Raw genomic sequence first — 22104 nt, forward strand, 5'->3', positions numbered from 1 at the left:
TTATAGATCTTGCCGTGCGCGTGAGCCTCCGTCATTTCTTACTGCTGCATCGTAGCTAGGGATCGGGGGGCTTCTTGAATCGCGCCCAGGTGGATGCCGCTCGCCGTACTCACTGTGGGTCGGACTCTGTTGCGGGCTGGAGTATTCTGGAGGTGGAACAGCTGATATTACCCCATCAGTGGGTCGTAGCGTTGTTCGATCGTCTCGCTCATATGTCACGTTTGGCGTTCCACTTGACCCTTCACCAACATCTATTTGGGTCGATATATGGGGGAGTTGGGCGAGAGAAATATCTGTGGGAGATCGAACGGGGCCGGGACTCACGGGGTACGGCATTCGGATCGTGCCGCTGCGCGTTCGTGAATGGCCCGACTCGTGCTGGCCCCATTGCGTAGAGGAGTGATGGCCCTCGCGGCCCGTCTCCAGCAAAATGCTGCCCTGCTCACTTCCATAGGGAGGTGGAGGTGCCAGACTACCTGTCATTGGTGCGAGGCCCCATTTTTTGACATTGGCCTCAATGAAAACAAATCCCATCTGCCCGAAGTTCACATGGACCGTGCAGGGTCCATTTGCTCCAACAGTAGGGAAGAAGTTTTGAGACTTCAGTCCCTGTGCAGCATCATCAAGTTTCTTCCCGTTGCGGGTGAAGAATATCGTTCCCGTGCGCGGCCGATAGCCCACACCAATCACGTCTCCTTGGACATATTCAGGGCCGTAAGCAGTAGGCGTGAACGGCTGGTTATAGCGGCGATGTCCTGTAGACAAATAGGCTACAGAAGTTTTATGGAAGCCTAGCACAGAAGACATATATGTTAGGCTGAAAGCTGATATCAAGAGACGGGCAGGTCAAAACAAATTCATACCTGGAAGTCGAAATAATGGGTATGGTTTCGTTGTCATGCCAATGCTTATAAGGCTGGTTTCTGGTTTATCGTATATTTTAGCTTCCCAATAATAAACTTCGTTTTGTTTAGGGACCGGCAGGTTGCTCTGGACGCTGCACTCTGAATCGAAGAATTCGATTTCGGTTCGAGCTTCCACGAAGCAATTAGCAATCTCAAGCTCTGGTTCAAATTCCCACGCAGAAACGCCCTTTTCTTGGATGGCCAGGAACTGTGATAGCGAAATATCTGTTTGCATCGTCTCGGGGGGGTTTGCTTGGATGAAGGCTATTTATTGGATTCAAGCCCATGTCAGCGAAAGAAAAAAAAAATATACCCTAATGTGACGGATGCGCGGGATTCCCATATCCTCAACAGAAAGTAAACACATACCCTTAGCCCTCAGATATTCCGTCTGTTGCAATTCATCCATCGTTTCCAACGCCTCCGCTTCCTCTCTTGCGAATGCCTGTTCGTCATCATATTCACCGGGCCTTCCGATTCGGTCAAGTATAATGCGGCCCCGCTGAGTATATCTGAAAAAGAAGAAAACAGCAAGCACAACGATTGCAACACCCGCGGAACCAAAGGCAGAGAGAATCCCGATCAAGATGCCCTTGCCGGTGGAACCGACATTCCCTCCAAGCCCAGCCATGACATCTCCGTTGTGCGGTGCGAAGGGAGCGGTGCGGCCGTTTGAGAACGGCTGAGCCGGCGTGATGACAGGCCGCTGTGGACCTAGAGAGAGCTGAGCAGATGGCTTGTCCGTAGGCGAAGGAGGACGAATGACGGCGGTGAGCGTTGACTGCGAGGTAACGCCCTCACGACTTGGCATCATTCATTTGAGGAGGACTGAAAGAGGCTTTTTGCAATAGGTGGCTGGACACCCGATGGAGGAAGATAGAGAGGAGAAACACACAAAAGAAAGTCGAGGTCTATGGTTGACGCCACAAATCAACCGTCTCGACAGCAAAACCACGATGATGGCTGATAGACGGATGGAGGAAGGGGTGCGGGAGTTCCAGGTTTGGAGGCGAAGATTCTCTGGATGGTTTGGATGCCTTTTGAGACAGCAAGCGTGGCTGGGCGGCGATTGTTCGGGTCGGCGGGGCGGCGGCTGACTAAGTGGCGGTGGTTGACATCATTCGCCGGCGGCTTGGCTGGGAACCGCCCCAGCTTCCATCCAGGTTGGCTTGGAATCAATCAAAAAACAGGAGGCAAGTCGACATGAAACTATGGCCGCTGACCGTTTCTTTTATTGACGACTACGCTGAAGCAACTGAGGTTCACTGCTGTTTGTGGAGGAGTACCCTACCACCGTGGAGCCGGTGTTCGGCTTCACTCCATCGCAAGTACCCTGACTGCCCTGGTTCCATCAAGATGTTTGAGGCCTCTGTTTCTAGCTAACCCTTTCCCCTGGCTGTGTTTCAGGCAATTCATCAACTTAACTTCGCTGCTTGTCCCTTTTCCCATCTTCCCCTACTTAAAGATCGAGGGAACATCTGCAACCGACCACTGCAGTCATATGTTTTTCCGTGTGGGATGTCTGTCCACAGTTCAGTTACCGCTGGCTCCGAAATAAGCGAAATATGGCGATATACTCACAAGTCCCCTAGACAGTAAGAGACGTTAGCAACGCAGAACTCACAAGCCTGACTCGGACCTGAGCGTGCTGAAGAAAAGGGCATAGTTCAAACTATCAATGCCATTCTATATTCCAGTGTTGGAAACTACCTAATACCCGACTTTCAGCATGTTGCCAATACGATGAACGGGAAGTGTACATTTAACAGAATAGTATTTCTTGTAATTCTTTAGGGTATTTGAATTGATCTAAAAATAGCATGGGAAAAGATTGTATGTGTACGGAGTAGTAGCTTGAGAGTTTCCACAGAGAGCATGATATTGGTGAAATCCCGGATGGAAGAGTCTTCTTGACGATTTCACTAATATGAATTAGAGCAAACAGCCAAGGGCAAGATTATTGCTGGGGGCAAAGCCACGGCTCCAAGAAATTCACCGATAACGGGTTCAACAATAGATATTTAGCTCCCACGATACAAACTCGAAGTGAAGGTACACTGGTGCAAACCCGCAAGACGGTGAAAAAAACCTCCTCCCTATCAATATATTCACTTGCGGACACAAAAATACATATACTTAGTTGATGACCGGTAGGCAAATGTATTCAGAGAGAGTAGTGACAGAGCAATACCTGGTTTCCTTTTTCGAGGCATTTCATGTTCTTTTTATGGATTTTTAGCCACCTACTTAGCGCTCGGATATTTAGTTACCGTGGAGACTCATAACACACTAGCAAGCTTATCCACCCCGTCCCTAGTGCACACTACAACACTTCAACAGTACATACCTTTGCACCTAGAGAATGGGTCCTCCTTTAGCTCAAGAGCTTACTCAAGCCTGCAACCAGCCACTTGCTGCTACCAGCAACCTGCAGCCTGATGATGGATACAAGATCGAACTCCGGGCTGAAAATGGAGTCGACAAATATCCTGGTAAGTAATGGCGCCTTGGGCTCCGAAACCAATTCTGCACCGATGCGTACTGATTTGCTAATCCATAGACTGGATAATCAATAGCAAAACAACATGCGCGAAAGGTTGCCGCTCAGATCCGCCAGGGTAAGGGGCTTATTTTTCTGATGGGTCAGAAATCTACACTACACGAAGACTCCGACCAGGAGAGGTCGTTACGGCAACGGCGCTACTTTTTCTATCTGTCAGGCGTTGATGAAGCCGATTGCGACCTTACCTACGACATCAAGACTGATAAATTGACTTTATATGTCCCCGATTTTGATTTGAGACGGGCAATCTGGATGGGGCCCACCTTGGAACGAAAATCCGCATTACAGAAGTGAGCAGAAAGATATTGTCATTTCGAGCTTGGAACAGTATAATCGTGCCTAGGGAATCAGACGTGGGCTGATTTTATGTAACATAGGTTTGACGTCGACGAGGTTAACTACCACTCTGCCCTGGATGAAGATGTCAAGAAATGGGCTAAGAATCAAGGCCCTGGCTCAACAATATACCTTCTTCACGGATCACAAGGTCCCACAGACAACCCATCCAACGTCATTATCGATACCAAAACGCTCAAGCTGGCGATGGATGCCTGTCGAGTTATAAAAGATGAACATGAGATTCAGCTCATCCGACGCGCCAACGACATATCAGCTGCTGCTCATATAGAAATTCTCCGTGGAATAACATCAATGAGCAACGAGTCTCATGTAGAGGGCAGCTTTTTGAATACGTGCGTCTCGCTAGGGGCGCACAAGCAGGCGTACCAAATAATCGCCGCCTCTGGCTCGAATGCAGCTACGCTTCATTACTCGAAGAATAATGAACCTCTCAGAGGCCGCCAGTTTGTCTGCCTGGACGCTGGCGCCGAGTGGAATTGCTACGCAAGTGACGTGACACGTACCTTCCCGATCACTCACCAATGGCCGAGTATAGAAGCCAAACAAATATACCAATTGGTGCAGGAAATGCAGGAAAGCTGTATTGCACTTGTCAAAGAAGGGGTCAGATATCTAGACCTTCACTTCTTAGCACACAACATTCTCATTAAGGGATTCCTTACCCTCGGCATATTCAAGGGCGGCACGCTAGATGAGGTCAAGAAGTCTGGTGCATCCCTCCTCTTTTTCCCCCATGGCCTTGGCCATTATATTGGTCTAGAAGTGCACGATGTTTCTCCACAATCCATAATGGCACAGGGCATCAATGATGATTCCAACAATATGTTGATTTTGCCAACGTGTGTATCGCCTTGTACCACATCATCGCCTGCCTTAACATCCGGGATGGTGATTACAATCGAGCCGGGGATCTATTTTTCGCAGCTCGCGCTGGAAAATGCGAAGCCGGAACAACTCAAGTATATCGATATGGCACGAGTCAAAAATTACATGGCAGTCGGAGGCGTGCGGATCGAGGACGACATTTTGGTTACGAAGACAGGGCACGAGAATTTGACCAAGGTCCCGAAAGGAGATGACATGTTAGAGATTATTCGACAGGGGAAGAAGGGAAATGACTCACACCATGTGTAGACCGACCGAACGACGTGGTGATTGTTGAATTCAAGGATGCCTCGCGCTCACTTGGAGAGACAATCGCCAATCAATAACCCTAGATTATAATATCATTATCTTACGCCATGCTTGCAACTCTCTGGCGACCTACTATGACTCGTACCTATCCTATAATTTTGGAGAACTGGCGTAGAAGCTTTCGCTATGGATTTTTTTTTATTTTTTATTTTTTTTTTCATTATTTTTCATCTATTTATTTATATTTCGTCTATTTCACGGTAGTGCTGCATCTGCTAGAAAGTTACAATGAACCTGCCTTCCAACTCCATCAATTTGCACTTATATTTATTTTATGGCTATTTTATTTTGTTCCTTTATTTTAATTTCGTAGTTACGAGTACTACTCGCAGGCCCACCTGCTTGTCAATTCAATATCCCCTATCATCGCCTCCGCTCCCGCCAGATGGCAAGCAGATAGCTTTGGATGAGATGATAGATAACTTCAGAAGTTTCACAAACCATCAACTCTGATCATTTAGAAGACAATTAATATGATTTAGATTCTATTGAAGTATCCACTGTCTAGATTTTAATCGCGTGGCTGGGGTTGGCACAGAGAACCCCCCGGCCTTCAAAGCCGTTTTGCTGACTAATAAAAAAGCCACTTCAATGTCTGTTGGAGGCCTCGGCTACCTATTGAAGACTAGTGTACAGAATACGGAGTACCGTACATTCAGCTGCCACTAATACAACCCCAATTTCTGTTGGCCCTAGGCTGCCTATCACGGACTAGCGCACCGCACATATATGCCTCAGCTGCCGACATGCTAATACAACCACTTAGACGTCCCACAATTTCCAAGCTGCAGGTCACATGAACACGCGCTACGCTGGCCAATGACATCATCTTGTGATCTCAACACCCTGCCGTGACTCATTCTGGTGGTGTGGTAGGTGCTCGGGTGCCCAACTTTCCCTTTGCCAGCGGCCTTCTTCCCTCCCGAGGCTGTAGACTCTTAAGGCTGCAGTGCTTGGGCTAAATGACTCACCTGATAGGTGGATGAGTCGATATAAACCGTCTCTCCCCTGTTACATTTAAAAACAAGAGAAATGTTCTTTTGATCAGTACTAGTTTTTCAAACGTCTTTGGCGTTTGGGTTTGTGCTCCCTACCCCGCTACTCTCCATGACTTCACGGATGTGATATATCTTCTCCATCTGTTCTTCACTTTGCTTCACTCCTACTATATCATATATCATGGGCCAAAAACATAACAGACGACGGACAAGACCGCGCTCCCGGTATCGTTCAAATGCTCTTCCAAAGCAAGATGTCTTGCCTGCGGCGGCCCCTGCCTGCCAGCTACCTTGTGACTCCAGTCGTTTAAGGACTCCTCTATTTAGTCCCTTCCCGTACCTGATGCCTGACCCTGAGCCGCCAGCAACTGCGCAAAAATGGCAAAATCAGCAAATTGTGTGTCAGAACGGCAAAGGCCGACAAATTCAGGAGGCCACGAAGTTGGAAGCTGAATATTTCCGCCTGTTTGGAGGCGAACCGGGGGATGATATAACCTTGTGCTATCGCATGCTGGAATACTTCGGGGGACTCGATTATATTGATTGGTGAGCGTTCACGCTGACCCTCCCCACCTCGCCCGTTCCTCCCCGTTCCCTCCTGTCATGACGACAGAAAATGAATTTATCCGTTCTTCATGGAGGAATTTCTCAGATAGCCCCCTACGATGGTTGCAACATTCCTACCCTTACCCCCTTCAAGAACAGGGAACCATTGAAACAGGCATCTCACCAGCTACCAGCGCCTGGATATGCTAGTTGAGAAACTCCAACTTGGGGAGTATTTGGTAAACAAAATTGAAACATGCCCCCACAACATCAAACATCTTTCTTCACGTCCATACCAACCACCAGAGCGTGGACTATTCGACGCCCCGGCCCGTAGCAATGACGGTATCAACCTCATGCAGTAACGGCCCCTTGCCCCTTAATGTTGGCAATAACTTCGGGGGGCCTGTGGATTCACCCTGCTAGGTGATACTTGATTGGTCAATAACTGCTCGACCATTGATCTCTTGGTGGTGGGATTTGCCAAATCAAAGCCTCCGAAACCAACCAAAAAAATAAAAAAAAAAAAAAAAAAACCTCGACGGTTTGTTCCGACGTTTCTCGATAGCCTTCCCCACTGCCTGACCGTGAAAGCAGACGGTGCTCGCATTCAAACATCTCTAGTCCGTAAGGAATGGATCTGCGGCATGCTTGAGCTCTCTGCAAGTTGGTTGTTCCATCAAAAGCCGACGCGGAAACGAAGAAAAGGGCAGCGGATGTGTGCAGTCGGGTTGTCTGTGGAAGAGATGCGAAAAATTCACGGGGGGTTGGAAATGAAATGGCTGATGTTCTGTGTGGTAGCTTCTGATGGATATTGCTTCTGCTTCCTGCTTTGAAATGTTTTGATTAGTGATGGCAGCTTGACCATTGGCAGATGATGGCGTGCAGCAACAAGACTATTTTTTGTGTTGTCAATTCAAGTTTTAGTGTCAATTCAAGTTTCAGCAATTTTGGGCTTCATATCTCTGCTCCTGTTAAGTGTCTCATATATGTATACCTCCGTACTACGGTTCCTCAAATCGAAATAAGCATCATTTTTAAGTTGGTATCTGGCCAAAAATAAGCTCATGCGGGTGCTACTAGTCCCAAAGGACACTAGCTCGGCCCAAGATCAGCTGCGATGGAGCTAAACCCAGTTCGTCCCAAATCTCCCGCGAATGTTGTCCTTTCCTGGTTTTCGCATTGACCATCGCTGGCACAAAATCTTCGTGAGCACCACAACCACAAACTGTGACCGGCTGCGTCTCCCTCTCCTGGTATTTCCAGTCCCAGATCGATTCTCCTTCCTCTCCTTTATAATCCACCATGTGCTTAGTCCTCGGCTCCCTTGCTCTCTAAATTCCTAGTTGCCGGAGCCCGGTATAAGCTTTTCTTCAATTTTTTTTTTTTTGTTACCCCCGGCAGCACATAGCTGGCCTCTTCCCCCGCTCCCGGTTGAAGAACTGCGGGAGCTACTCATCTTAGTTTTTCTCTGCTGAAGCGTGAAAATGTCTTCGAGGGATTATAATTACGATGAACAGGTAGGATAATCTTTCCCCTGACCTTGCCCGGCCATGCCACATACGCCTCGGCTTCGCTGCAACATGCATGCTAACTGTTATACGCCCAGGGCCAATTCTTCCCGTTTTTCATCCTCACTCTGTCTGCGCTCGTAACTCTTCCACTTACATATACCCTCCTTAAACCCAACAAAGGTGATTTTCGAAAAACATGTTTCCGCGCGGGATTGAAGCTGATGGCTATCTAGATCTGGAAAATACTGCGCCGCGGATAAAGTCTGACTTTCGTCCTCAGAATGGAGACATTATCCAGAAACAAAAGCAGAAACTCCTGCGGAAGGAACGCCGGTTGAAGCGCATATTCACTGTCCTAGGTGGATATGCAGTAATGGCATGGATGGTCTATTTGATTATCGTCACCGCTCGGACTTCCCCCAAAATATGGGACCCTTATGAAATTCTGGGAATTTCAAGAGTGAGTCTGACGAGCGAACAGGCTATCTTGAGGATTTTTCTACTGCGTTTTGGCAAAATTTCTAATTTTAGCTGTGCTAACTTTTACTGGTTTTGTAGAGCGCCAACGAGAAAGCTATTTCCAGACACTTTAAAAGGCTTTCCCTCCGGTTTCACCCAGACAAAATCAGACCGGATCCAAACAAAAATGAAACCATCGAAAGCTTGAACGACCATTTTGTCGAGTTGACCAAGGCGTACAAGGCCCTGACTGACGAGGAAATCCGCAACAACTATATCCAATACGGACACCCAGATGGCAAGCAAAGCTTTAGCATCGGTATCGCGCTGCCAAAATTCATCGTCACAGAAGGAAATGGTAAATACGTCCTTTTGGTATATGGTCTCTTACTCGGCGTGCTCTTGCCGTATGTTGTTGGTAAATGGTGGTATGGAACACAGCGATATACGAAAGAGAAAGTCCTTGTTGCAAGTGCTGGCAATATTTTCCGAGAGTATAAGGATGACCTGGTTGGCGGAGGTATAATCAGCGCTCTTAGTTCCGGCGAAGAGTATAAGCAGATGCTCAAGAACGAAAACGCCGAATCTGGACTTGCTAAAGTTGAAAAGAAAATTCTTTCTGATGATGATTCAACAGCCTCTGGGACATCTCTAACACCCAAGGATCGGAAGTTGTTAGCTGATCTGGAAAATGCAAGTAGAAGGAAAGCTCTCGCATTACTGTGGGCGTACCTTGGTAGAGTTGAGCTTGATGATCCCAATCTGAATGAAGGTAAATTTTCCATCGTCCCACAACTTTTCTTAATGCTGAACGATTCCAACCATTTTTTATGTAGAGAAATTTGGAGTCGCCCCCACAGCGTTTACCCTCAACGATTCTTTTTCGTCTATTGCGCTTGCTTTCGGCAGCCTACAGCCAATCCTTGGGTCATTCCACATGTCACAATACCTCATCCAGGCCATTCGCCCTGGTGGTTCACCTCTTCTTCAATTGCCTCACTTTACGCCGCAGATCGTTCGGTCGATCGAAGGCGAGCATGCGAGGAGCCACATGTCAATTTCACAATATATGGCACTTCCTGAGCAGCAACGACGAAAGCTGTCCGTGGGTAAAAATCTGCTAACTGAACAACAATACGCAAGTGCCTTGTCTGTCGTCCAGCAAATACCTGTCCTCCACGTCTCGAAATCATTTTTCAAAGTTGTAGGTGAAAAAGTGGTGACTCCTAGCAGCTTAGTTCAGCTCATCGTCAAGGCGCGGTTTATTCCACCAGGCTCAAAGAATATTCCGGAGGTCGACGAGCGTGACCTTGAATATGTTGACCCAGATGAAGATGACGTAGCAGCCAACAAATCCTTAGGAAGAGGAAAGGGTGGGAAAGAAGACCTGGAATACAAAATCCAGCCGCCACTTGCCCATGCTCCTTACTATGCTCGCGATCACTCTCCAAGATGGCACATTTTCCTCGCTGATTCCAGGCAAGGCAGAATGGCCGTCCCTCCCTTCACCTTCACCACATTTGACAAACCTATTTTCGACAAAGATGGAAAGCCCACCTTCAACATGCAAACATTGAAAATGCAATTCCAAGCCCCTCCCCAAGTCGGCAAATTCCACTTCTCTCTTCACATTGTCTGCGACAGTTACATCGGATTCGATACTGTTAGTGAGACCACGCTTGACGTTGAGGATTTTGCCAAGGCTGCTGCCCTGGAGGAAGAAGACGATATTTCCGAGCCCGACGAGGGTATGCATGTTCACGTTCCCCGCTTCTCAATAATATATGTATGATTATTGGGCTAACTTTTCATCTCCCCACCTAGACTCTATTGCCGGCCAAATGCAAGCTCTGAAGACTGGCACGGCCCCTCGCAAGAAGAGGGTACCCAAGAAGCAAGCGGATGAGTCGAGTGAGGACGACGAGAGCGACACCGACGGTGACAATGCGGAAATGAGTGAGACAGATACGGAAACAGATACGGACGGGGAATAAAAGGATTTTAATATCAAATAATATCGATTTTATATTTCTGTGCTCCTTTTACTATTTATCCACCATTCTTGTTGTCAAAATCAAAGTTCAAATACCTACCCTGTTAGAGTCGTGAGATAAATTCGCACCTTTTTCTATCTGCTTCTTCCCATTTTTCATTTTCATTTTTTACCTTTAGCTTCGCTTACGCCATCTGTGGTTTCATATATTCTTATCTCTGCTCCCCTACCATGACCATATGAACGGTTGGGTGTTACGCCATAATAAACATGATGCATGGTATCTCTCAGTCTCTCAAATTATCCGCAGATTTCGTTCTCACCAGACGAGTTTCAAAGCAGGGGCAGGCGAGAGTTCTTTACTCAACTAGTCCGACTCTGGTAGCTTGCGCGAAATCCCAGGTCGATCTTTATTCCCGCCAGAGAAACCCTGTTGACATCCATGTCAGCAAATCGACTCAAGCAATAGAATCGCTTTGCTTTCGAAGTGGATACATATAGGCGACGGACCAAACCTTGGCGTCAATTTAACTACATAACCCGCCAATAATGACTACGCTGTATATACTCCAAGCAGCAAAAGCGCTGCCTGGATGAGCTTTGTTGCATCAACAACACCCTCATTTTATGTCATGTATTGTATCAACATGAGTTTGCCGTATTTTTATCTCTAAAAGTATGGGGAATCGTGAAGCCCAGGCGGAGTAATGAGGCCTTCCACTCCACCAGGTTATATGGTTGTTAGTTAGAAATGAAACATAAGGCTGCAAAACCTTGAAATCGTTACGTTCGTCCTAACAATCGCCCGCCGGCTTCCCCGCGAGTCCGTCCGTGGCCAAAAGAACCTTATCTTGCTGATCGCCACTGTCACCGAGAGTTCCCCAGATGCGAGTAGTGTTCGTACCCACAGTTTCATGCATTTGTAGTGAACAGATGCATGCATCGACCACCAGTTTGACATGCAGCTAAATCTTTACAAATGGATTATGCGTGGCGAACACCCCATTGCAGCGGGGAAACATGTTCATATGTAATCCGTACGGAGTACTGTACCTTGGGTTTGTAAGATAGCTCTGCACGAGTCGCCTAAGCGCTAAATGGGGCGAAGATTTTCTTGCTGCTATTCGCAGGGCAGCGGAGTCTACATAATTGCTGTTTGCTGGTCATAGTGTCGGTTACTCTCTCATTGTGTGGGTTGGGAATTGAGGCCTCCATCCCTGAAAGGAGAGAGTTGAATAAATAAAAAGACCAGGCATGTTGGAAAAGGTTTGAGGAAATACCGTCACTACCGCGTGGGCGCAGGAAGGCAGTAGGTTTCTGCTCTCTGTCAATGTTGGGAGACGGAAATTGATATGACGACCAAAAAAAAAAAAAAAAAAGAAATCGCCCAAATCTCTCAAATTCATCCATCTTCAAACACCCACAACATGCACCACGAAGCGGTTATAGAGGCAGCGATTGATGATTTACACTCACAGTTGACCCCTAATTATACTGAAACTGCTAAAAAATATGGAATCAGTCGACATACATTATCACAGTATTATAATAGTATTTAGATGTTAAGAAAGGAAGGAAGCTCAACCCACTGCAAAAATCTCTCAGACTCACAAGAAGAACAGCTTCTTTTTCATATTAATCAATTGTCAGATCACAGTTTCCCTTGTACACCCCAAATCCTTCATAATCTCATTGTTGAGATTCTAAAATCGTCTGTGGGAGTCAACTGAGTGCCATGAGTCTGCCAACACCACAAGAATGTCATCAAGTCGGTTTACCTGCGAAATATCAATCAAAAACACAAGATCGCAGACAATTCTACATACTTCAAGCATTATTTTGATCTTGTATAGATTGCTTTCTTCTACTGCTTTTTTTGCTTTTATCTTGCTAATTTATGTTGATTTGCAGCTACAGGAAAAAATCATCAAATACAACATTGAACCCACAAATATCTACAACTTCAATGAAAAAGGATTTCTATTAGGCCTCATCCACACCCTCAAACATATTGTATCGATTAGTTCACTCAAGTCGGGCCATACAATAGGTGCCAGCCAGAATGGCAGTTGTGAATTCATCACACTACTGGCCTCAATTTGTGTAGATGGAACTTCACTCCCACCTGCTCTCATATATCAAGGGGAATCAAGAGATATGCAAGATACTTGGCTGGAGGATTTTGATAGTGAAAAGGATCAGGCCTACTTTGCTGCTTCAGAGAATGGATGGAGCAATGATGAATATGAGTTAATGTGATTAAAGAAGATCTTTGAATCTCATACAAAAAAGAAAGCAGAGTGTGGGTATAGACTTCTTATACTGAATGGCCACTCCTCCCACATTAATATGGCATTCATCAATTACACGATTTCGCATCGGATTCTACTTGCTGTCTTTCCTCCCTACTCTACTCACTGATCACAGCCGCTAGATGTTGGAATATTTGAACCATTGGGTAAATCATACTCAAATCAATTAAATTTCATGGATGAGAACTGGAATGGAATTCATACACACTACAAAGAGGTCTTTTTGGCAGCTATTTGATGCAGTATGAAAGGAGGCAGTTACATCTTCAAATATTATATCCATGTTCACAGCAGTTGGCCTATATCCATTTGATCCGGACCGGGTTCTTAAAAAGCTCGCAATATGCCCTTGCACCCCCCCAGATCAATATCGACCCAGAACCTCTACTTCTATTATTGGCATGCAGAAATTGATGAAGCAAGTCAAGCAGCAGCAGTGTTGAGTCTCTCATAATCTCAACTGAGTGATCCGTGCAGGGGAAAATCTTGCTTTTGATAAAGAGATTCTTCTAATAGAGAACAGGCAACTACAGCAAGCTCTTAATCAAGAGAGAAGACATCACAAGCATGGCAGGGCAATGAGATTGCTAGATCCTTCAAATCCATCATTGGCACAATTCTTTTCACCAGCAAAGATGCAGAGCATCCGTGAGCAGATGACTGCTGCAGAGGCCACTAAAAAGGATGAACAGATCTGTAAGAAGGATGCCAAGTTGCAACACACTATTCTTAAGAAGCAGAAGAAGGCAGATATCATGTCACAGTGAATGAAGTGGAAGAGAGCTCACCAAGCAGCAAAGAAGCAAAAGGAGATGGATAAGGCTGTGAGAGCCGCTCAACAGCAGATTGAGAAGGAGCTTAGAGATGCAAGAAAGACTCAAGAATAAAAAGAGAAGAAAGAATGAGCTGCTGCACAGCAGCAATCACAGTTAGATAAGATCAGAATTGAAGAATTCAAAAATCATCTTTCTAATCAGAAAAGTAGACCCTCAATTTTGCAAAGAGTGGCTAAATTGCATTTTCAGAGCAAGGCCAGGGTGCTCACAGATCCGCTGCTGGAGGATTCTGATGATATCACAATCCCTACTGATTTGATGACTGCCTGCTCACTGAATCTGCCTCCACCCAAGATTTCGCGTTCTGGGTGAGTTATTAAGTCCAACAAACATCTTCTGAATTAACTATATATTTCTATATGTAATTTTCTATATATATTTTCATCATATAATATATCATATTAAAATCTAATTGCGTTGTTGAGATATTGTTGAAAAGATTTCATCATAGTGGTGGCGAAATGGCGAGCGTTGGGTGGAAACGAGCGTTGGGTAGTTAATTACGTTATTTCGATAAATCAGGGCCAGCGATGTATGTGACTCTCTAACTTGTTCGAGAAAAGATGTACTAGCTATATAAAAAATGTAGGGAAAAGAAGGTCATCTCCCATGAATTATTCCGTACACTAGCTATAAACCTGTATCCTCTTTTTTATCAACTAACTAGTTTTCCTCACGTAAATGCGCACACGATCATGAAAATGTACTGTTGCATATATAGATGTACTTTAAGTACGCACATGTTCCAAATAAAACATTACAGAATTCAGGGGCGTAGTTGACATTATTAAATTGAAATATATGAAAGCAATTAAAAATGATCAAAACGAGGAAAGAGAGAACAAAATGGGGAAAGTAAACAGGGGTATTAAGGGTTGAGGTATGCATGTATCCATAACGAAGAGCTTTAAGGACCAGGTCCTTGAAGGGAGGAGCGGTGATTCGAGAGTTTCAAGTCGATTCCATATCTGAACGTCCTTCCTTCATTCTTCCGATTGCCTAGCGTTTTTAGTCAAATGCAGTGCACATGCACATGTTTCGGGCCGTCCAGCGTAGAGCCAGTTTGGCTCTCTGAGTCGTCCATTAAGACCGGGGCCCCTGTAGCCAATATCTCATCTGCCAGCAAATCTAAGCCACTTCGCCTTTATATAGCCTCCACAGGACTAGGGCCTTACTCTTGCCACCCTGCAGATACTGTATTGGGTATGAAGGACTGAGGGCTGAAGGTGATTGTACTTGTGGGGCCAGCCAACGGGCCCATTGACGTGTCTTCGTCCATAAATTGCATTGCAGTTGGGTGATTATCCCTACCTATTTTGAAAAGTGCAAGGCGCAACAGACGACTTAGGCTAATATGGGCTCGACGGGCGGGGGTGCTAGTTCCTGACAACGCTTGTAACCACCTGAGAACAAAAGATGACTCTTCAATCAAATTTTTGGTTTCGTTGGGCAGGTGAAAGATATCCATTGATAATTCTATTATCAGAATAGTACCAGCCTGCACTATATAATGCAGTATACACCACCAAGGAGTGGTGAGGTAGAGCTCAACTGGCTGGACGTTTTGAGGGAGGAGTTTAATTAAATTCCGAGCGGCAGATAAACAACGGACTGCGGCGTCTTGATCCATTCTCTTCGAAGAAGCGGACTGGGATGGAATTGCGCTGCTTAATTGTTGAGCCTCACAGAGACATGGGCGGTTGATGAGAATGCATGCTCCATAAAAGCGAAGGTAAAGATACATGCGTTCATGCATGGGTAACAGTCCTTCGGAAGCTGGCGAAAGGTCCAGAACTCCAGGGGGAAGGTCGTCCTTCCATTGGGTGAGCTTCCTGTCTAAATCAAACACTAAATTCTGCACGACAGCCCAAGTTCTATTGACTGTGCAGGGACTATACAGCTCCTCCAAAGCCTCGGCGATAATTAAATCTAGGTGGAGACTCCGTATGAAGATGGTCCATGGTGGTATAGAAGAGGTGGTTCTCGTGGTGACATTAGAAGGCGGACATATTGCTGCCATCGCTGCTTGAGTCTCCAGCGAGGCCATATATGCAAGGGGTCCTGCGAATGTAAGTTCAACTGTGCGGGGGAAACGAATACTTGTAAAACGATCCTGAAGTGAGGAAGGGCGCCCCGTGAAGACGCAGATGAATCGTTCCATTGAGCTGATAGCGTGCCAGACTCTCAATTCTAATTCTTGCTCGCTTTCTGAAAGGTCTGTATTTGATTTGACTAGATGAAGAGCCCGAGTATGCCCAAAACGTACTGCTAGACCGATTAAATTCCACGCTCTAATTATGCGATGTTAGTTATCTGTTACGGGATATTTAATGCGTATCACCTCACCTATTGATGTGATAACTCGCAAGATAATACAGTCCGCTGATTGCAGCCCATTGAAGTTGTTCCAAAGATGGAATATCCACAAGAAATGTTGATGTCCGACCTAGCGCTCCTGAACGGAATGCGAACATAACATGATCGCTTTCAACGACACCAGCTTGAGCATTTGTACGAAGAGTGTGAATCGCACCAATGGCAAAGATGACATGGAGGATATTGCGCCACACCTCGCTGGGGTAATGGGCTGTTTGGTAATAAATTTCATAATGCATTTTGAATTCTCGCTCCGAAAGTATTGGAAACATCGGGTGGACAGTCAAGAAATATGAATTAACAAATATGTCAGCCAGTTCTTTTTCAAGGGGTTGAGAGTGGTCACCAGTTTTGTCGAACATTGTTGGGTAGCTTCCAGTGCTCCTGAACACCGAAAAATGGGCCAAGTAGTTGTCTCCGAGAAAATATGTGCATTGTTGAAGCAAACCGTAATGGAATTCATCGAAATTTGCTCCTGAGAGTTTTGTGTTCAAAATATTTCTTGCTACAAGTCCAAAAAATTAGAAAGAACGATCAGAAACTAGCTACAAGGGAAACTTAACTCGCTGGACCAAAGTATATCACCAGTTTTGTTGTCAATTCTTCAATCCACCTGACGACAGAAGCTTTTCCAAGGAATCCTGTAGTTCTAACGAAACCAGCCGAGTTTGGTTGGACGCGATCTTGGAATCGCGGAGAACCAGCACTAGCGGACGCTGCATACTCGTCTTCATCTCCTGAGCCTGCACCTTCAATTGAAGTGGTAATATCCTCTTCAGCAAGATTTCGATACTGTGTTTTGTCAGCACGTCCGTTCTTGATATGCAGAACCACTGGGAACTGCGAATCAACTGGAGAATATCTAGCCAGTCTCAGAAAAAACCTATTGCTTTACCTCTAGTAATGTATTCCGAATTGTTTGCTGCATTTCGGGTGTCTGATGTGGCAGAATGTCGCAAAGAAGTTGCTCATAGGCAGCCACCTTTGCAGCATTGTTTTTTGTATATCTATCACGGCCTCATTTAGCTTAGGAATGGAAAGCGACGACGGAGGAAAAAAAGAGTTATCCAAATTTATACATATTTTCATGAAGCGCCACAGAATCAGTTGTTTGAAATTTCCAGTGGCAGGACTGACCTTTTTAGTTTCTCACGTTTGCCATCCAAATAAACACAGGTTATCTCTTGATATCTGCAACGTGAACAGACGGGCCTGAGACCATCACATTTTGATTTCCGTTTGCGACAGGGATCGCAAGCATGGCTCACCCTTTGCCTTTCAAGAGCAGCAGATGGTTGATTTTGAGCCAGTCGCTGCAGCCTAGGTATTGCAATCTTTGCATCCCCTCGGGTAGGAGAAGAAGACATCACTCGATTCGAGGCTTCAGTTGGTTCAACGAAAGCAGTCGAAAAATGGGAAGTATTAGATACGTTGAGGGTGTCTAGGGATAAATTCTGCGGTTGCCCTTGCGTTCGGCGGCGTTTATCTGTTGACTGATCCATTTCCTTTATGGAGCTGAAGTGATGGAGAGTAACCAGCGGGCCTGAAAGTTCCGTGTTTTGTAAATTCGGACCATAATTAATTGTAGTTCTCGTACGATGGGAGATATAAATAATCCCATGAAGAAATAAATTCTCATGACAGAACTGTTGCGAATTGCCTCGTATTAATCCACAGTTCTAGGTCAATCATGCCGACATCCTGTTCTTTTTATCCATCCTTGTCCATCAGCAATCGCTCGGAAGGCTGCAGGCCACTTGGCAACCTATCGCATAGGCCCTTGCGGATCAGGGATTCCGAGTGCTCGTAAGGCCGCCTTGCGTTGCAGTTCGGAAAAGCCATGGATGGTCAAGAAAAGATCTGGTAGGGCACAATTTACCAAGTGGGTCAGGCCTTATTGTTAAGAAGGGAGTGTGGTGTTCGTTCAGCTAAGGCCTTGGGAAAAGAATATGCTTAGATGAAAACCCGCCATGTCTCCGGTTTATTTATTCAATAGGAAACAATTCTGTCTTCCATCGAAGCACTGTAGCAAGGCGAGAGACCCAGGCTTCGTTTCCAACCCATACGATTGGGAGCCCAGACAAACTGCTGGCCTAGAAGGTAGGGGCTAGAAGAGGGTCCAATATCACGACTAGGTATAACCTTGGCACCATCCAAAAGACAACTGGTGTATCTGTTACGAGGGCACTGACACTTTCGTTTGTATCGATCTCAGCGTTATGCAGTATATTGACCCAAAAAACCGCCTGCATAGGTTATCCTAAGCTTAGATTTCCCAATGCAGCTGCCACAAAGTATGAAATCGTGTTAAGAAGGCTTTGGCTTAGCAGATGATGACGTACCGTTAAAACAATATAGCTATGCATGAAAGAGTTAACGCCCGCCAATTTTAACCAGCTAGCGGATTGTAAGGCTCGCTCGAATTGTGGCCAGTATTCTGGTTAATAAGCCATGTACAGGTACAAAAAAGGATATAATTGACGCGCACTTTTGATTCCCCGCAAAATCAGACTTTTAGGCCGAGTTTTCCTGATCGGTGTGGCCCATCTGGTATACGAAAGGAACAAACCCAAGGTCGCCATGTGGCATACTATGCGTCATTCGAATTGACATTTATGCAAAAACCTTGTATGAATAAAACCAAAGCATCAAACCCTCCGATGTAGCCGATATTCTAAGACCAGATGATGCCCCGACGCATCAGAGCCAACATCGGGGGGAAACATGGGCTTGACTCCACACAATAAAACCTAAATATCGGAGACTGAATCCATATACATACGAGTAGATAGATATATAGGTGTCAGCATCATCAGTTTAAGTGTAGGGATAACTCTATTCTACTCACAAAAATTCCTTTTGATAATGGGAGTGTTCAAACATGCTGTCCATGATGCGACAATGACTTCGAGTTCCTCAGGACACTGGAAAAATGGAAATTTACATTTCATTTTGCCATATTCAAGTACTCAAACGTCCATTGGAAAATTGTACCAGTTACATCGAAAAGGGCAACGACATTGGCTGGTCACAATTTGGACAACTAAAGGTTACCAAACACGATGATTAGGTATAGGTCGTTCAAGTTTGGTTGTCCCTAAATGATCAACACCAAGCTAGTAAAATATCCCTCATTCAATCTTAGCTCACCTCCTCGGCTGAGTGAAGAGAACCCGGTCACAGAGAACTGGGGAGTGATGAGAATTGCCTGTTTCTATTCTTTTTCTTTTTCTTGTTCTTTTTTGTCAAACGTTATGGAACGGCAAAAATAACCACCAGTACTATATATGTTATTGAAAATAGGCAAAGGAAATTGTGGCAGCAATTTTTAGTTTAAACCGTGGAGAGCATCATGAGGAAATAACATTTTCCTTGCTTAAATTTGACCTTCTTTTGATAATTGAAGGTACTATCAGAGCTGGAGGTATTCTGTCTGTGATGGTGACGCTTTGTTCGCCATTTATTCGATAAATTGCATTTAAAATTAACCATTGGTCAAATTTTCGAGAAGGGTAGTGGGATGTCAGATGTTTTTGGATGGATGGCAACAGCCCCCGGGAAGACCTCGACCAAAGAATTTTGTGGCAAGTACAGATTTGATTTTATTATTGGAATGAACTGTGCATTGACCCTTGGGAAGGCACCAAACAAACCAAAACGCCGAAGCTAAATCAGTGTCAACAAGAATGCGAGAGCGATGTTGTTCCGGTGGTAATGATGCCTAAAAGCTATACCAGCTCCGCTTTGTTAGGGAAGTCGTCGAAGCATCGCCAAAAGCAAATGTATGACCAGAGTAGTCATATTGGTCAACAATAATCACTCCACTGGTTGAATGCGTATATTGTTGAGAAGACCGACGAACCTGACCGGGAGACGCAAGTTTTGATATTGATCCTCGCTGAATCAAATTTGATTGTTCTTCATCCCCTAGACTGTAGAATGCGCATACGTGTACATGGACATCCATTATATGCCCGGCCCAACAGCCGCACAAAGTGTTGTTTGCTTTGTACCGAGAGTGATCGAGGACTTAGCTCCCGCCGAGGTAAAGCTACCAACATCGTGAGATCATCGACCAGCATCAAAAATGAGCTGGGAAATGCAAGCTCCCAGTTGGGAAAAGTTAGGGTTATGGTCAGGTATTCTGAAACCACTGACTGGGGAATTCAGGGTGGGTTAACAGCTTTGAAAAGCACAAGTACCTGGGCACAAAGACATCTACTTGTTTATTCGTGGAAGAGGTGAAGTCGATATGGCCTGCCGGGAAAACTTTTTTCCACATCGCCGCCAAGTAGTAGTTAGTTATCAACTATGAACAAGAGCAAGAAAGGAATCCTTTGATTTATGAAGGGTTATTTGAATAATTCTGTTTTCTGTCCATAATGAAACTTGCCACGAATAAGCCCATTCTTTCGGGTTTTATCTTTTCTACCCTAGATTTCTGTTCCATCCTATCCCTGTCAAACCCAAAAAGAGGATGCAAAGAGAGGGTCATATATAAATAGTTTGATACATCAGTGCCAGAACCAGAGACTCAATTAATTGTTGGTAAGTGGTAGGACGGAAATTGAAACTGATAATTAACCCTCCTATTGACTCTCTCTCCCGAAAGCGGCGAAAACTCATACTGATTCGAATTTGGTTGCGAGGCCATTACGCACCCGGACTGGTCACTCTCTGCATCACCTCGCATGAAGGCGATTCATACTCAACAAGGCCCCGGCCGATTCATACATGCTTTTGTCAGTAATGGTTTCCCCCCGGCCAGACGCTGTACCCAATCACAGTGTCTCCATATTCGACGCTCCAATCCGCGATGCTCCCTTCCAAGCTGCTTAAAGTCGTAGTAGCGTTATCAAAAAGGCGTTCTGTTCGCTCTATTTGATTCTGTGTATCCTTTTGGGACAGTGACCATTCGCATACGGCGGAGATATGTTCTGCCATTTCGCAAGGGACCGCGGGAACCCCTTGGCTCGATACCACATTATTCAGCCTGTCATCCCCTAACCTGTTGCTCAATTGGCTTTCTGTGCCAATTTCGATCGATGCTGGACTTCTTTCGGTATCCTGAGGCGAGCTAACAATGCTCTGAGATACCTTCGCTTCGCAATTCCTGGCTATTGGACTATATGTCATTATACCATCCCATAAAATCAACCTTCAACTGGAGCTTAGCTACCTTTCTTCCTGGCACACGTTTTCGCTTTCCATTCATCTAGATATCTAGCATGTCTGTTGTAATTTTCCGACTTTTCGTACTTAGCAAGAGCAACTTTGTAATCTTCCCGATCGCGGATGGCGCGTGCCTGGGCGATTTTCTTTTCGTTTTCGGGCAACTCTCTCCACAGTTTCCCGATTTCGATCGCCATCTGAGGAAATGATAAACCTTTGTACCCAAGGTCTGCGCGTTTTTCTATGGCAATTCCATTTTGAGCGTAATTCGGAAAATACTGCTGTTTTATGTCAACTTACCATTGGCAAATATGGCATAAGCAGTCAACGGCTTTTTTGGGGCATTTGGGTCAGGCTGTAGGCTCGATAAATTTTAATTAGACACCTCATACATTCCCTCGAGGATGCTATAGATTAACTTGCTAACAAACACGCTTTAGGTCAGTCAAGGATCCGAACCTTGGGATGCCACTGATATCGTCTCTTCTTTTTGGAATAATTGCCGTATTCGCCACACTGCGCCGGCTGATTGCAGAGGGCATTTCTTTCTTTTGCAACTCGTTGCTGCAATCTCTAAAGCATGGGTGAGCATGAGAAGAGCACGCTGTGGTCGACAAAGACATACCCTTCGATGGCCCAATTTGACCCCCAACACGTCTCTTCTCACATCAGTACTCGGAACATTGCTGGAGGAAAGTTGAAATCATACAGATCAATTTCAGTGATTTCCAAAACGTCCTCCCATGTTTCGAATCCATTGCCAATGAACCCTGGTAAATACTGGGACATCCCCAGCTCCTCAAATACCATTTTAAGGACTTCCATATTAATTGCAGAAAGGAGTGATTGTGGAGCAGCAAAAAGCGATCACGTTGA

General features: G+C 45.4%; 9 protein-coding genes across 9 annotated transcripts; 5 read left to right on the forward strand and 4 right to left on the reverse strand.

The window, feature by feature from the left end:
• HCAG_02411 (predicted protein) lies at positions 1–1716 on the reverse strand (the record flags this gene model as incomplete). The annotated part of the gene is made up of 3 exons (XM_001542190.1): positions 1–755; positions 864–1169; positions 1275–1716. 3 exons carry the CDS (start codon positions 1714–1716, stop codon positions 1–3), a joined length of 1503 nt encoding a protein of 500 aa, XP_001542240.1.
• Positions 1717–2438: 722 nt separating this feature from the next.
• On the reverse strand, positions 2439–2782 carry HCAG_02412 (predicted protein; the record flags this gene model as incomplete). The annotated part of the gene is made up of 3 exons (XM_001542191.1): positions 2439–2493; positions 2530–2591; positions 2774–2782. The coding sequence occupies 3 exons, from the start codon at positions 2780–2782 to the stop codon at positions 2439–2441; spliced, it is 126 nt and encodes a 41-aa protein (XP_001542241.1).
• A 485-nt stretch (positions 2783–3267) lies between these two features.
• On the forward strand, positions 3268–4962 carry HCAG_02413 (conserved hypothetical protein; the record flags this gene model as incomplete). Its single annotated transcript, XM_001542192.1, has 3 exons — positions 3268–3397; positions 3482–3758; positions 3846–4962. 3 exons carry the CDS (start codon positions 3268–3270, stop codon positions 4960–4962), a joined length of 1524 nt encoding a protein of 507 aa, XP_001542242.1.
• Positions 4963–6201: 1239 nt separating this feature from the next.
• Positions 6202–6931, forward strand: HCAG_02414 (predicted protein; the record flags this gene model as incomplete). The annotated part of the gene is made up of 2 exons (XM_001542193.1): positions 6202–6566; positions 6742–6931. 2 exons carry the CDS (start codon positions 6202–6204, stop codon positions 6929–6931), a joined length of 555 nt encoding a protein of 184 aa, XP_001542243.1.
• A 1122-nt stretch (positions 6932–8053) lies between these two features.
• Positions 8054–10533, forward strand: HCAG_02415 (conserved hypothetical protein; the record flags this gene model as incomplete). Its single annotated transcript, XM_001542194.1, has 7 exons — positions 8054–8086; positions 8176–8260; positions 8314–8540; positions 8639–9311; positions 9376–9644; positions 9702–10287; positions 10364–10533. The coding sequence occupies 7 exons, from the start codon at positions 8054–8056 to the stop codon at positions 10531–10533; spliced, it is 2043 nt and encodes a 680-aa protein (XP_001542244.1).
• Positions 10534–13479: 2946 nt separating this feature from the next.
• On the forward strand, positions 13480–14180 carry HCAG_02416 (predicted protein; the record flags this gene model as incomplete). Its single annotated transcript, XM_001542195.1, has 3 exons — positions 13480–13540; positions 13892–13988; positions 14132–14180. The coding sequence occupies 3 exons, from the start codon at positions 13480–13482 to the stop codon at positions 14178–14180; spliced, it is 207 nt and encodes a 68-aa protein (XP_001542245.1).
• A 407-nt stretch (positions 14181–14587) lies between these two features.
• HCAG_02417 (predicted protein) lies at positions 14588–16295 on the reverse strand (the record flags this gene model as incomplete). The annotated part of the gene is made up of 3 exons (XM_001542196.1): positions 14588–14648; positions 14856–15971; positions 16027–16295. The coding sequence occupies 3 exons, from the start codon at positions 16293–16295 to the stop codon at positions 14588–14590; spliced, it is 1446 nt and encodes a 481-aa protein (XP_001542246.1).
• Positions 16296–17896: 1601 nt separating this feature from the next.
• Positions 17897–20351, forward strand: HCAG_02418 (predicted protein; the record flags this gene model as incomplete). The annotated part of the gene is made up of 8 exons (XM_001542197.1): positions 17897–17919; positions 18086–18156; positions 18311–18350; positions 18575–18684; positions 18857–18879; positions 19360–19497; positions 19988–20118; positions 20240–20351. 8 exons carry the CDS (start codon positions 17897–17899, stop codon positions 20349–20351), a joined length of 648 nt encoding a protein of 215 aa, XP_001542247.1.
• Positions 20352–20799: 448 nt separating this feature from the next.
• Positions 20800–22053, reverse strand: HCAG_02419 (predicted protein; the record flags this gene model as incomplete). The annotated part of the gene is made up of 5 exons (XM_001542198.1): positions 20800–21181; positions 21316–21509; positions 21614–21635; positions 21688–21801; positions 21938–22053. 5 exons carry the CDS (start codon positions 22051–22053, stop codon positions 20800–20802), a joined length of 828 nt encoding a protein of 275 aa, XP_001542248.1.
• Positions 22054–22104: the final 51 nt, after the last annotated feature.

Source organism: Histoplasma capsulatum, genomic scaffold (genome assembly GCF_000149585.1).
Source record: "Histoplasma capsulatum NAm1 scaffold_2 genomic scaffold, whole genome shotgun sequence".
Classification (NCBI taxonomy): Eukaryota; Fungi; Ascomycota; class Eurotiomycetes; order Onygenales; family Ajellomycetaceae; genus Histoplasma; species Histoplasma mississippiense.